Source organism: Lucilia cuprina, chromosome 4 (genome assembly GCF_022045245.1).
Source record: "Lucilia cuprina isolate Lc7/37 chromosome 4, ASM2204524v1, whole genome shotgun sequence".
In the NCBI taxonomy this organism is placed as follows: Eukaryota; Metazoa; Arthropoda; class Insecta; order Diptera; family Calliphoridae; genus Lucilia; species Lucilia cuprina.
In genome coordinates, this window is record NC_060952.1 from 18730725 (window position 1) to 18745463 (window position 14739).

Consider the following 14739-nt stretch of genomic DNA (forward strand, 5'->3'; position numbering starts at 1 on the left):
GTATTGTTGTTTTTTTAAATTATTAACATTAACAATGCAAATTATGATAAAGTTCTTAATGTACATAATAATTCTGATGAAGAAAAGACTAACTTTTAATAAGTTTAAGTCTCTCCAGCTGTTTCAGTATAACCACAGACAAAAACTCCAGACAATTGTATATATTATATCATCAAGAGACTATACCCAGTAAAATATTTTCAAATTTTGGTAATGAGTATTGTAGGAATTGTAGTTATTTCATACATTACTTGGTAATGAGTTCTCGTTATCAAATAAATTATTTTTTTTTGAATGGAATTTGTAGTCAATTGTCTATTGCGTATGTCTAATAAGGATTTAGTTGGTGTTTCTAACCGTAGTCGATTTTGGAAGTTTTTTTCAAGAAATGTTGACATTTACATTTGTGTGAAAACCATTCCAGATAGAATAATAAAACTACTTTTTAACGGGGCATTGAGTAAGAGAATAGACTAGCAAACATGAAAAATAACTGCGAAATGAATTTTAAGACCAAAAAAGTCGGGAAGCTGATTTGTAAGTAGTTATTTTTTGGTCATTGTCGAACAAATATAAGTAGTTATTCACCCAAAAATTATGTAAATAATTTGCTGGGTACTATCAGGCCTGTCACAGAATTCCATTCCGATCAAAAGTTGAATTGTATTTCCTAATTTTCTTCTTCAAAGAAGAAAAATGACAACTTTATAATGAAATCACTTCACATTTTTAACGTGAATTTCACAATAGTTTAAAGTTATTATTTCTAAAAGTTTTAATCGATTTATTTCCATGTTATAATTCCACTTTTGATCGAAATGGAATTCTTTGACATGCCTGTATAGTTCAGGCTATTATTTACATAATAGTCTAGTATAGATTTTACTATAATCTCGACTATAGAGAAGGTTATAGTCTCGTCTATAGAGAAGATTAAAGTCTCGACTATAGAGAAGTCTTGAATATAGACAAGACAAAAGTTTTAGGATCAAAATGGCGACTATTGAAAGCTTAAATAAATTTCAATCATACAATATATATATATTTTATTAGCATTTTTACTAAATGTAATTTTTTGCTAGGCGGTGACCTAATACAAAATGTGGATGTTCCAGAAAAACTTTTCAATTTTCTTTATGTAAAATTAAAAGTTATTGGTTCATGTAATACAAGTTAAAACCTAGTTATTTTCAAAATAATTCATTTTACTTATAAAATTTACTTATTCAAAATTTGTTTGTATATCTGATTTCAACTTTTAACACCTGTTATTTTTCCCCTATTAAAAAAAAATATTTTTTTTCAGTATTTATAATTCTTGTCAGCTTTAATTTCTTGCAAAACTTGACAACCAATGTATCCGTTCGGTCAATGAATATTGCAATAATACAAACGAACAAACACCCCTTTCTCGGTCGATAACATTATTGTATTTCTTAAAAATCATACATTACTTTATTACAATATAAACTCAAATGTCTACATTTGTTTGTTATAAAAAAATATGACTTAAATGTAACCCCAAGTTTTTATACGTTCATCGGTAGATTTTTTCTTTATTAAAGCTTGACATTTTGTTCTTTCTATAACTTTTTTTATCACGATTGGTGGTTTCTACTTCTACGCTTATCTTGCATTTTATTTAATTGTATATAAGTGGATATGTATATAGAATTCATGGGGTATACATATACAGAAATAATATTTTCTAAGTATTTGAGGGAGTTATGACATTTTACATAGAAATTTAATTGTAAACAATTTGTATAAAGATTTACTTTTATTTTTTAAAAGTAATTCACATTTTCTTTTAAAATTTATTGCGCTAACAATTTAACTTTTTGAAGTGGGGGGTTTTTCATTTCTGGCTTTATACAAACAAAGAAGTAATTGTTATTTTTATTGCAGAAACAATTCTTGACAACATGTTGCTGATTATAAAAAAGTGTATATTTTAAAACAAAAGAACTTTTTGTTAAAACATCATTTAATTATTTTCTCTAAAATTTTAAGAGCAAAAATTTTATAAACTTTAGCCTCATGTTGAATTTGTAACATTTTTAATAAATGTTTCGCAACATGTTGCAAAAGTTATTATTCATATTTTATTTATTTTTCTACTGATTACACTCTAACGTTTTAAGTATTTTAACTATTTTTATATTTTGTTGGAAAAAAATGTAATATTTACCACTAAACAAATTATTCACCCAGATTTTTTTTTAAATTTCCTTTGAAATATTTGTTTCTTACTTATCTATGATATAAATAATGATACTAATAATATTTGTAATTTATAAAAAAATTGTATAAAACATATGTGCAACATCTTACAAACAAAACAAGTCCCCTCCCCCCTTTAAATATATATTTTTTGTTTTTTTTCCTAATTTTTACTATTTGCTCTATTTAAAAGCAACACTTGATAATTAACACTTGTCAACTAACATGTTTGTAAAAACTATATACATAAAATTTCCCCCTTTTTTAACAAAAAAATATTCTTATTCTAATATTTACAAAACCAAGTTTTTACCACACACTTGTTTTTATTTTTTTTTTTTGTTTTTGTGAAATACTACAAACTTTAGAAACTGGAGTATATTAAAAATATAATCTATAACTTCCAAGTTAATTATAAAAACACTTGCTATTGATAGTTTAAAGAAAACAAACTATCTCCAACTGACTAAGAAGATTAGGGGGAGAGATCAACATATTGAAATTATAAAAGTTTTGTATAAAGGGGGAAACCTATTTGGAGTAAGAACAAGAAATAATCTTACAATTTATCTTATTCTATAAAGCATAAACTAATATTTTAATTAAATTATTTGAAAAACTATTGACATATAAATTTTACTCTCATTTTATAATTTATTTAAACTTTCATTTATTCTTTAAAAAAAATTGTCAATTTTTAAACAAATTATAAAATTAATTGTTGTCGGTGTTTTGAAAAAACAAAATTTGTCATTACTTAAAACCTCTATTTATACACGCAACCATCCAAAATTTTATTCTTATACATTTCTTTCCACACCTCAAGTGTGTTAATTTTCTTTGTTTAAATTTTTTTTCCCTACAAGTTCATAAAATTTATTGCTGACGATCTTCTATGATGATGACAATGTGATCTCTCTCACTCTCTATTATTAAGTTTAATCATAAAATTTTTTTACGATTTTTTAAAAGTAAAAGTCATAAAATTTAATTGAGTTTTCTTAATTTTAATCACAAAAACTACTTAAAATAGTTGTTGAAGTACATTTTATTTAGCGTTTAGGACAAAAAATCCCAAGAATTTTTAATTCCACATAATTTTTATATTGGTATTCTAAGTAATTTTATGTTTATTTTTTAAATGATTTACCCCTGAAACAAAAAACATTTTAAATAATTGAAATGTTTAGGAAAACTCATAAAATTTGGATTATTCTTAACCGAAATTTATGTGTTACATTATTAATTTAGATAATAAAAAACAAGTTCATTAATTTAGGTATAATAAAAATTAACATTTTTTATAAATAGCGATTTAGAACTAAATATTTATCAATATTTTAAATAAATAATTGTGCAACAAGTCACTAATAATATACGGAACTGAAAAATATTGTTACAAAATAATCAGTTATATTAATGTTATAATGAATGTTAATGTTGCAATCATATTTATAAAACTTGCACTAAACATGTTTATAAACATTTGGAATGTTGCAAAGATTTTTTTTGTAACTTTGGTGCAAACTTACACCTAATTACTGTGAACAAATTTACAACAAAATATATATAACAAAATAAATATATATAAAAAAAGTCTATAGTTTACTAAACAACATTATATTTTTTCTCTATCATTATAGGACAAAAATCCTGTCGTGGCATGACAGAATTCTCTACAAACAACGACATCAACAATAAAACTCATTTATCATCTCAACCGCTTCAAAATTCACCACGCCATCATTTCACACCATATCCTACTTCTAATCCATCATCATCAAATATCACAACAACACAACATCTTACATCCTTAACTAATAATTATCCCATTCATAACACAAATACACAATCATCTAATGCACAATTTAATAAGCAACAATTTACACAAACACTAAAACAACAACTTATTAACAATAACAAGAATAATCAACAAACACTTCCTTATAATAATTCTTCTGCAAATGCTGCACGCACTCCATCGTCGAATGGATCGTCAGTAACACATTCCCCTACGCATCATCACTATCGTAAGCCCTTTAATTCGCCAAATAATTCACCATTCGCATACTGTGGCGGCGGTGGGAATCAGCAACACCAACAACAGCAGCTGTTGCAGCAACAGAGGCGCAATAGCGGTAAATTACCGTTTTTAACTCACACTCAGTATCAGCAACATTTGAATGATTTGCTCTCACAACAGCAGCTATTGCAACAACAGCAACAACAACTGTTGCAAAGCAAAGACGCCTCGGATGAGAGTGAACTGAGCGAAGAGAGTTTAAAACAAAATGTGGCCATTGTTCTGAATAATTTGGATCGTTACAATAACGCTCTGCGCAGTATTATTTTGAATGAACAGGTCAACACTAACAGTAGTGTGTTTTACGACGAAAGTGATTTGAATTTTTTTACTGGTGGCAACAACAATAGTGTTAATTTGCAACATCAACATCAACTATCAACAATGGCTACAGCTATAACGCCAGAATCCGATTACAACAGCAATGCAACAACGCCTGGATCACGCAGCAACATGTTGCCCTACGAGTCCAGCGGCAATATGTTGCCACATAATCAACAACAGCCACATCAACATTTGGTAGGTTTTTCAAACACAAATACGGGTGGTGGTGGTGTCAATAGTGGTGGTGTATTGAATAATGCTTGTGGTGTTGGTTATATGGGCAACAATTTAAATTGTTCTCTTGCTTCATCTCACGATTTTACTCATGACAATTCTGATTATCAGTGGTTTTTGGACTATGGTTATCGAGATGGTTGCGGCGGTATGCAACGCAGCGTTTTATCCTCACTGTCGGCTTCCTACAATGGACTGGGCGATTTAATCTATGAGGATTTAGCTAAAAATCTCGATGCCAATTTGGCCGAAGTCGATATGGAAAGTTTTCGGGCCGAAGACATACACTCATTACTCTCACAATTACCCTCGTATTGTAAAAGCCTGGGAGGTAATCGTCTGCAACAGTCATTAATGTTGCAACAACAACAACACATGCTACCCTCTAACAATTGTCAACATCACATGGCACACAACATGTCTCAAACATCTACTACATCAACAAATGATTTAATAGATAATTCCTTCTGTAAATCGGAATTGCTTTTTTCACCCGTCAAAGAATCGCATATTTCAGTGGATTCTTTAGATATGGATGCTTACCCAGATGAGGGTGATATAATACTGACATGCAAAGCCAACAAGGATAATTATACAATTGCATTTGAGGGTAGTGTTTTGTATTCAGATGAAAGTTTTTATGGTGAGTGTTTTTTTAGCCAGCATTTTATAAATTCATTATTTTTCATTTTTAAACTATAATTTCTCTAGAACCCAATGAGATTGCCATGAAAAATAAGCAGAATTTCATAAATCTACACAGCAATTTGGATGATATTGTTAAACGCAAATCCTTAGAAGTTTCAATGTCACGTTCCGACCAACCTCAGCAATGCAGTTTGCGTAATAAATTGCAAAAGAGTCATACCACACAACTTCAAAGGTAATTGTTATAAGAACACACACATAGTTATTTTTTTCTTTTATTATTAAATTATTTAATTTAGAAATAAAAAGAATTTTATAGCTATTTGTTTTTCCCTCTTATACATATTATTTTATAAGTTTTTTTTTTTAAATTTTCGTATTTTGTTCAATTTAAAGAGAAATAAGCAAAGAAATAAGTTTTAGACAAAGTATTTTATATGTATGTATTTATAAAGAATTAAGTTGGTTCCAAAAAAAGATAGTTTTTGAGATTTTATTTATTTTTTTGATTAAAAAAATAAATATGTTTGTATTTTTTTAATCAAATAACAAAAACATATTATCGAGTAGAAAATGAGCTTTAAACAAGTCAAATTTCTATATTCGGCTGTGCCGAATCTTATATACCCTTCACCAAGTATGTTTTAAAAACAGTTTTTATTTATTTTGTATCTCTGCACACATGTGCACACATAACAAACACACAAATAAATATAAACTGTAGCAGAAAGAAATATTAACCGTTATTCTGTATTACCACCGTCAAACTGTATTACCGCCATCAAACAAATATGAGCTGTATTACCAACATATTACTGCTTTATCTCCTTGTTGTTTTTTTATGCTTTTATTTATAATTTGTTGAGGAAATTTTCAGAGGTAGTCTCAGATTTCTACCCATATCTCAGTTATTTATGGACCGATTTTGCTGATTTTCAATAGGAAACTTCTCGAAAGCATGTCTGACAGAATTATTGAAGATTCGAACTCGAAAATATCTGAAGTCTTCAGAAAATTGATTTCAACAGACAGACAGACGGACAGACAGACAGACGGACAGGGCTCAATCGACTCCGCTATCTATAAGGATTCAGAATATATATACTTTATATATACCCTTCTTACGAAGGTGAAGGGTATAATAACTTAAATAAATACACACTAGAGATAGAACAAAATTTTAACATCCGAAACATCAGGAACTTTCATTTTTGGGGCCAACTTAACGTACATATTTATTTATTCTTTTATTATTTGCACATCAAATTTATGATTCAGTTTCGTGCTGTTTTCATATTATTGTCGGTTGGTTGTCCTACTGTTTTATAGCAATTCAAGTCAATTTCCGTTTAACGTTTTATCGTTTAAATATTTTATTATGATAAACATGAATATTGTTTTAATTTGGTATTTTAGTTTTTTTTTCTTACATTTGTGCAATTTCTATGAGGTCATTTCAATTGTCTTTAATTTAAATTTATTAAATTTGATGTGTGTGACGTTGAGGATCAACTGTAAAGGAGCGACCATTTAGTTTTTATGAAAGTTTATGGATTTATTTGTGTGTTTAGCTTAATTTTTAAAGAATTTATTTTAGAAAACATATTCAATTTTAAATTTTGTTTTAATTAGGTTACTGCACAATATTTCTGTAACAACGAAAGCAGAGATTTTTAGTTTTGTTTTTATAAAATTAATGTTTATTCAAAAGGGTCTATCTTATAAAATGAGCTAATCAATGAGAAAAGTTTTTTTTACAACAGATAATTATCGAAAATAATAAAAAATATTTAAAAATGTAGAGAGTTTTGTAATGTTTCTATTTTTAAGACTTTGTTATCAAAATCTCATTATTATAAGAATACGACTTGAATGCAATTGAATATAGACCCACGAATAAACATGTTTGACAATGATAGACAAATCCAGAAAAAATATTTAACTAATTTCTGATTTCTTTCCTTACGTCTCTTAACATATTGTATTTCCGGTTTTTAATTTTCCCCAAAAATTTAATTTAAATATTTTTCTTGCCTTTTTTTCAACACAAACACACAAACAAAAACACCCAAAACCCCAAAACTCTAAACATTTATGTATGTTTTTTCAAATATGTGTGTATGTTAATGGACTTGATCATGCATAAAAACACAGTTTATATGCTTTAATTTCTTCTCCTGCGCGTAGATATCCATCGGGAAATAATAACAATACTCCAGAAACTATAACAATTATACGTCCACCCATTCATCTGAGCACAGGTTGTGTACGTAAATGTAGTAGTTTGCCAAATTTGCGAGACGAAACACTAGAGCAAATTAACGTAAGTCAAACTCAGCAACAAACGCCACAAAAACAACAGCAGCAACAGAAACATAATCAGCAACCGTTGAATGTATCGACAGCGATAACCACGTCACATATAGAACAAAATTTGCAACAAACTAAATCGCGCAATTTACTACCCATGTGCCAGATACCAATATCATGTAATTCCACAGCGGCTTCGATTGAGGAAAGATTGAATGTTTTTAGCCTACAACAACAGCAGCAGCAACAACAGCAATGTCACACCCGGCAGCCAAAACATAGATGTTGTTGTGGTAGTGGTGTTAGCGGTGGTATTGGAGCAATTGGTAGTAACTTAAGTAATCATTCGAATGCCTCAATGGGCAGTAATAATGGTTCAGCTACAATCACTTCTCATCATTCAAATAAGGGTCATCATATTACGGGCTCCACTTCATCGGGTTCCTCGAATCCACCAGCTTTTAATCTAGTCAAATTGTTTATTAAACAGAAGAGCACAAATTGTTCTCTCGAAGATCAGCCGAGTGCTCATACTTGTATGGATATTTCTTCGGGTTGCTGGCCGTCAAGTGATGCCAACAACTCAAGTTCCAGTTCGTCCTTGGAACAACGCTTGAGGAAGAAGAGTATGAATGATTCGGGCAAAGGTTCAGCTTTAAGTAGACATGACGAAGAAGCTGATACTACAACATCCACATTCCAAATGGATGCTTCGGCTTCTACACCTAAAAAGCAACACCCAGGACGTTCTTCGGTGTTCTACGAGGAAGATCCAAGTTCAAGTTCGACGGGTTCATTGACCGCCACAAATTCTCCAGCCCATAGACGTAGAAGTATGCCTTTACGTAATCCCGCATTAAATCAATTGGCTCTGCAGCTAAATGGCAATAACAATTCATCAGCTAGTCTCTTATCTTCAGATAATACCTCAGAACAATTGACCCAGGTGCAGCTATCTGGCGGACAGGAATCCTCTTCCTCATCGGCCAAGGCAGCAGAACGTAATAAGCAAAGAAGATCTCGTGATGCGTCCCGGCCCATTTCAAATGCTTCATCTTCCGAAATGATTACCAGATCTATGCAAACATCATGTGGTTCCTTAAGTACCCGTAGCAGTTTAAGTGATCGTTTCCGTTTTGTGCCACCCTCATTTCTGGAAAAACTCAACAATTTGGGCGAAGAAAATCAAGCACCCATCTATGTCATCTATCCCAATTATGCGTTACCCGATTTGGGCTTTGTAAAGACCTCAGCTACGCCAGATGTTATCTTTTCTCCATTCAACTATAAAATGAATATGGGTGGTAACGCCTCGACAGCTTCATCATGTGCATCTATCAAGAAACGTTTCAGTCTAATGTCGGGCAGCGATGAAGACGAGATTCTAAAGACTATGGATTACAAACATGTGGTAGATTGGCATTCATTGGCGACTTTATTGCCTGGTGACTATAGACGAAGATTAAAACACATTCCAGAAGTAAATGGCATTCTCAGTCACTTAGAAAGAGAACTAGCACAAAAACCTCTTTTCTGTTTAACGCCGCCAGTGAGACGTAATCGCTCACATATTTGTGACTGCAATCAATATTTCCAACGCGGTGAGCAACAGACAGAAGCCGCAGGTGGATCTTCAAGTTCTGGATCTAGTCAACAACCTTCGTCTGGTTACAGAGGCTCTTCGACGTTGCTTACCGATTCGGAATTTGAAAATGCTAATAATAACGCTGCTGGAGGCGGTGATAATCTTAAACAGATGTATGTTTACCAATACGAACAGCAGCGCATGGATTCGGGTGTAGAAATGAGTCCCAAAGTGCAGTCTACACCCATACCCATGCCAAGGGGTATATTGCGCAAGAGTTCTTCGGCTGTGAGAAGCAAACGCAACTCAATGATTGAGCAAGATGCTAAATTAACAAAATTAGAAAAAAGGCGATCACTACAAGAGCCACCATATAATTATCACATTGGCTCGGCCGAAGAATTGGCTGAGGTATTCGAAGAGGAATCCTCAGGTGCCGAAATATATGCCACACCACAGCCACGTACATCAGAGAGATTATCACGTAAGGATTTGGATGCTAGGGCTAGAGCCGAAAACTTCTTGTCTTCTTTGCCACGCAATGAATTGAAATATTACGCCGAAATAGCTTCAATATTAGAGTCTTCCGAACAACAAGTTCAGTATGATGCGGCTGCATTGAAGAAGGAAGTTTCAAGAGCATTGAGCCAACAGAAAAAGGTGTCGTTTAATGATAAAGAAGAGGCTGACAGCACACAAAACAATTTGGTACACTTGCCCACAGAAACTCGGCAAAGATTTTCAACACCACCAAATTCACCAAATATTTCAATGGCCACAACAGCTAACACTACTACTAATAATAATACAACATTACGGCAAACAACAACTGCTGCGGGGGCTGTTGCTCCTCCTGTTGCTACTAGACGTTGTTCGAAGCGCGATGAATTGGAAAAACAAAAATTGGAAAGTAATCGCTTTAAACGTTTACAAATTCAATGGGAATTAATGAGCAAAGATTCGAGTATGCTTAAGGAACTGGCACAAGCGGAACAAACAAAGAGTGGTGGTTCTACACCTACATCCGCACTAGCTGCAGCTAATGCTGCTGCTGCCGCTGCGGCACAAAAATCACGCATACCTCGTCCAGTTAGCTATCCCGCTGGAAAGTAAGTAACTTATATAATTTAATATTGAAAATAGTATGTGACAAAATATATACAGTGAATCAACTAAGTTTTTTGCCTACTTTTTTTTAAAGAGAATTTAGTTTTTTGTTCATAAATAAGTAAATATATGTTTTCCAATTAAAAATAGAGATTGTGTAAAATCGGAAAAATTAGAAAAAAATATTAAAATACAAATTTTGGTGCATTTGTTGTTGCATTTTATTATTTTTCATCAGAATTTGCATGTCAATAAAGTATTTTGCATATTGAGAATTCCGGTTAATTTCATTGGGTTTTTTAAATTATTTTATAATCATTTTTGGAATTTATTGTTTTATTGTTAAAAGGAAGAGTGTTAAGTATTTTTCAATTGCGATTTGCAAAAATCATATCCTCATTAGATGAAAATGTGATGTTATTTGCCTTAAAATGTTTAAAGGATAATAATGAGGCAATTTCGATATAAAAAATTAGTTTAGATTTCTAGAACAAGTGTAAATCAATAAAATATAATTATGAAATGTTTAATCAATAACATTAAAAAATATAAAATGGAGTAATAAATGAAAAGATCCAAAGAATTATTAGAGAAAAAAACGCACTGAGTGCTCTTTCAAAATCTTTAAATGCCAAAGGGAGGCGACTTGTATCCAAGGAAAACTAGGATGGTACTTAGTGTTAGATTTATTGAATAAGAATCAATATTCTACAATTCTAAATAAAATTTACACAGTACGGATTATTTTTGTTATAATATATAGATTTATACCTCACAAAACATTTTTTCTTGTTCCAAATCCATTGATTATCTAATATATAATGTATCCAATTCAAAATTACTTATTATTTTCGAAATTTAATGAAAGAAACGATAGATTTCATGTTAAGTCAAATATTGATAAATTCTGATAGGTATATAGGATAATAAATCAGTTAAGAAATGTCCAAATTTAGTCGTTCCACTACTAAAATATCTAAAAAATGTTATTCTAATATATAATATTAAAAAAATGAACAAAAAACCTAAAAAAGCAAAATACTTTATTGACCCAAAAAAATAACAATACGTTAACATTTTTTCAAAAATCTCGTTAATTAATATAACGATTTTACTTTTTATGGTAGAAAATTAAAATATAAGATATTCTTTAAAAAATACATCAAACAAATTGCTTTATTTTGCTAAAAAATAATTGTTCAGATAAAGTTTTTTCTTAAAATTTATAAAATTTTACATAGGCAAATTACTTAATTGAATCACTGTACATATGTACATACTTGTGAAGTGATATAATTTATCTAAAAATGTGTCTCCGAGTATATCAAGAATGTGTTGTTAAAAATAATATATTAGAAAATTATGTCAAATCGAAAAATTGCCTTTAGAAATCTTAATGAAAATATTTCAAAAAGGATGCTTTATTGTGCGAAAAAATCCGATTTTACCGTTTTCAAAAAAAAGATTCTTGTTGTACTTGAAAAACATTAGAAGAATGATATCACTTCCCAAGTACTTTTATTTTAGTTCATTTTGTCCACTGTGTAATACTTTATGTACTTTATGGGTTTATAAGTATGTATGTAGTTTAACATTTACTATATTAATAATGGGATTCAAACTACATTATTTTTTTTAAATAGTTGACTGTTTTGTATAAATTTTGTGAATTTGTTTTTCTATTTAATAATCTTTGTTTATGTTCTCATCAAAATTATTTGTTTTGTTTTTTTATTTATTTCTTTTTATATATATTACCTGCACTCTCCCTTCCTGCTTAACTATCATCAAAATTTTATTTTGGGTTTTAATTTGATTATACCTCCCCCATTTACGTTTATAATCATGGTTTTATTTCTGCATGATTTTATATATACAAACACCTCTATACATATAAAACATATACACAACACAATGCTCTCGTAGAAGAACTGATAAAAGTAAAATTCCAAGAACATCTACAACACCAATTGAATCCCCTCATAAAATTAATAACATTGCAAATAATACAAAAATACCTAAACCACCTTCATGTGCTATCTCTCCACAACTTGCTAGAATATCAAATCAAGCAGATCCCACAAAAACAACAAGATCACCAAGTCGTATACAGCCACCGAAACGTTATAGTATGACAGCAGCTGCTGCGGCAACACCGTCACCAATAACAACACCAACATCATCGGCAGGTACTACAACAAGAGCTCGTACACCTAATAGTAGGGTGGCAGTAACTGCACCAAATACTCCAAAGAAACGAGTGCAATCACCCAGGTGGGTTAATGATTTTAAGAATATGACTATTTATTTTATTTTTATGGTTCTTTTCTTTTCAGAACAATTCCCAGAGTGCGATAAATATGAAAGATTGATAAATCGGTAAAAGAAAAAAAGTAAACACATTCCCCTCCTGTGTTTTCTATTTTTTTCAACATGGATTCCTCTTCATCATGCACTAGAGTTTATATATTAGTTAAGCAATTCTATATATATTTACTCACAAAAGGATTAACAAACATGCTTATAGAATTAAATTTATAAGTATTAACAAAGAAACAAATTGTAAACTATTTATAAATTATTTATAGGCTGCAAAGAAGACATTCAAACAGAGAACTACTCCTCTTAAACAACCCCCCCAATTCAGAAATATTTTGCTATTTGTAAATTAGTTTATAAATCCTGCCCTTAAACACACTCGATTAGTCTCAAGCAAAATATTCCTAAACTTTGTGTACCCTAGTACATACCCCCAGACCAGTTGATTGATTATGTTTTCTTCAACATCTTAAGTTCTCTCCAGTGATATTATAGAAAAAATCAGAAGTTTTATTTTAGTTGAATTTTATTCATTATGATTATAATGATTTTGAACTAGGGCTCAGAGAAAAAACAAAAAAAGAATAACAAAAACAAGACTTCTTCTGATTTATTAACAAACAGAAAAAAAGAAAAGATTATTTTTTTTTTATTTTTCTATAAAATAAAAAAATAACTTATAAATTTATAGTTTAAGTAAGGAAAAAAAAAAGGTGAAAAGTAAAAGCTTTGTAAATGTTTTTTGTTGCAATATAAAATAGTATACATATATTTAAAGGAAAAAGAAAAATTAAAAAAAAAGTATAACATTATTAAAATGGTATCATATTTGTAAAGTAATAATCTAAATATTTTCTATATATTATACATATACGAAATAAAACAAAAATGCATCTAATTATTTAAATGCTAAAATACAATACAAATTTAGTATTTTCCAAACAAGCTCAAGTCATATTGAAATAAAGCAATTCCCCCCATATTTGCTTAAAATTAAAAAAAATATATATAAAAAGTAAAAGTAAATAAAAAGATATTAAAAAAAACAAATATTTAAAAATTACACTGAAAACTACAAAACAAAAAGGAAGAGACATTTTTATGATCTTTTAGTGAGGTATAAGTTATTTTTGTCCTTCTTTCCTACGCCCCCATTTTTTGTTTTTTCTCAAACTTTTATCAAACAATTATCGTTTAAACGATATGATTGATTTTTATATATAGAACCAAGAAAAACCAATAAATTTTAAAACAATTTATAGAGAAAATGCCTTTGAAAATAAACAAAAATAATTAAAACATCTTACAAGAAATAGTAAATCTGTACTTTATTAATTAAGTACAAAAGAAAACTAATAAACTTTATAGAAATCATGTTCTATATTGATTTTTTTCTGTTTAGTTTAACAACAGTCTTATAAAATATTTATAAATTTGTATTTTATTATTGAACACTTTATTATTTTTATTTTGTTACTATTTTATTTTTTTTATGTAAAATTGGAAAATTTAATTTTCTAAAGTTTTTTTTAATTTAATTTCAGTTTTTTTATTTTTAACACAAAGTGATTAATTTTATTTTTATATTCTTTATTATTTTTTTATAATTATAAATTTATATACAAACAATATACTATCATTTCTAATTATATTAACCGTTCTTCCGTTTATATCTATAAATTTAGTTTTAATTAAATAATTATTTCTTTATACATACAATATAATTATATTTAAATGTAATTGTTTTATTTTGTATTTTTTTTTACTCTTCTTTATTTCTTTTAGTTATAAACAATTTTTTTCCTATTTACTTACTCACTATCTCTCTCTTCACTATCTTTCTTAAACAAAAATCTTTGTATTATTATAAAACAAAACTAAAAGAAAACAAACCACAATTCTTTAT

The 14739-nt window shown here is 29.3% G+C and overlaps 1 protein-coding gene across 5 annotated transcripts in view; it reads left to right on the plus strand.

The window, feature by feature from the left end:
• Nucleotides 1–12899, plus strand: part of LOC111675863 (probable serine/threonine-protein kinase DDB_G0282963) — a 29873-nt gene extending 16974 nt beyond the window's left edge. For 2 of the 5 annotated variants that reach the window (XM_046948140.1, XM_023436714.2), the window contains 5 exons: nucleotides 3867–5507; nucleotides 5576–5747; nucleotides 7667–10516; nucleotides 12441–12788; nucleotides 12851–12899. In XM_046948140.1, the coding sequence (XP_046804096.1) occupies nucleotides 3887–5507; nucleotides 5576–5747; nucleotides 7667–10516; nucleotides 12441–12788; nucleotides 12851–12872 (5013 nt within the window). In that variant the 5' untranslated portion in view covers nucleotides 3867–3886 and the 3' untranslated portion in view covers nucleotides 12873–12899. The remainder of the gene's footprint in view (nucleotides 1–3866; nucleotides 5508–5575; nucleotides 5748–7666; nucleotides 10517–12440; nucleotides 12789–12850) is intronic. The other 3 variants (XM_023436717.2, XM_023436715.2, XM_023436716.2) reach the window with 3 other exon arrangements.
• Nucleotides 12900–14739: the final 1840 nt, after the last annotated feature.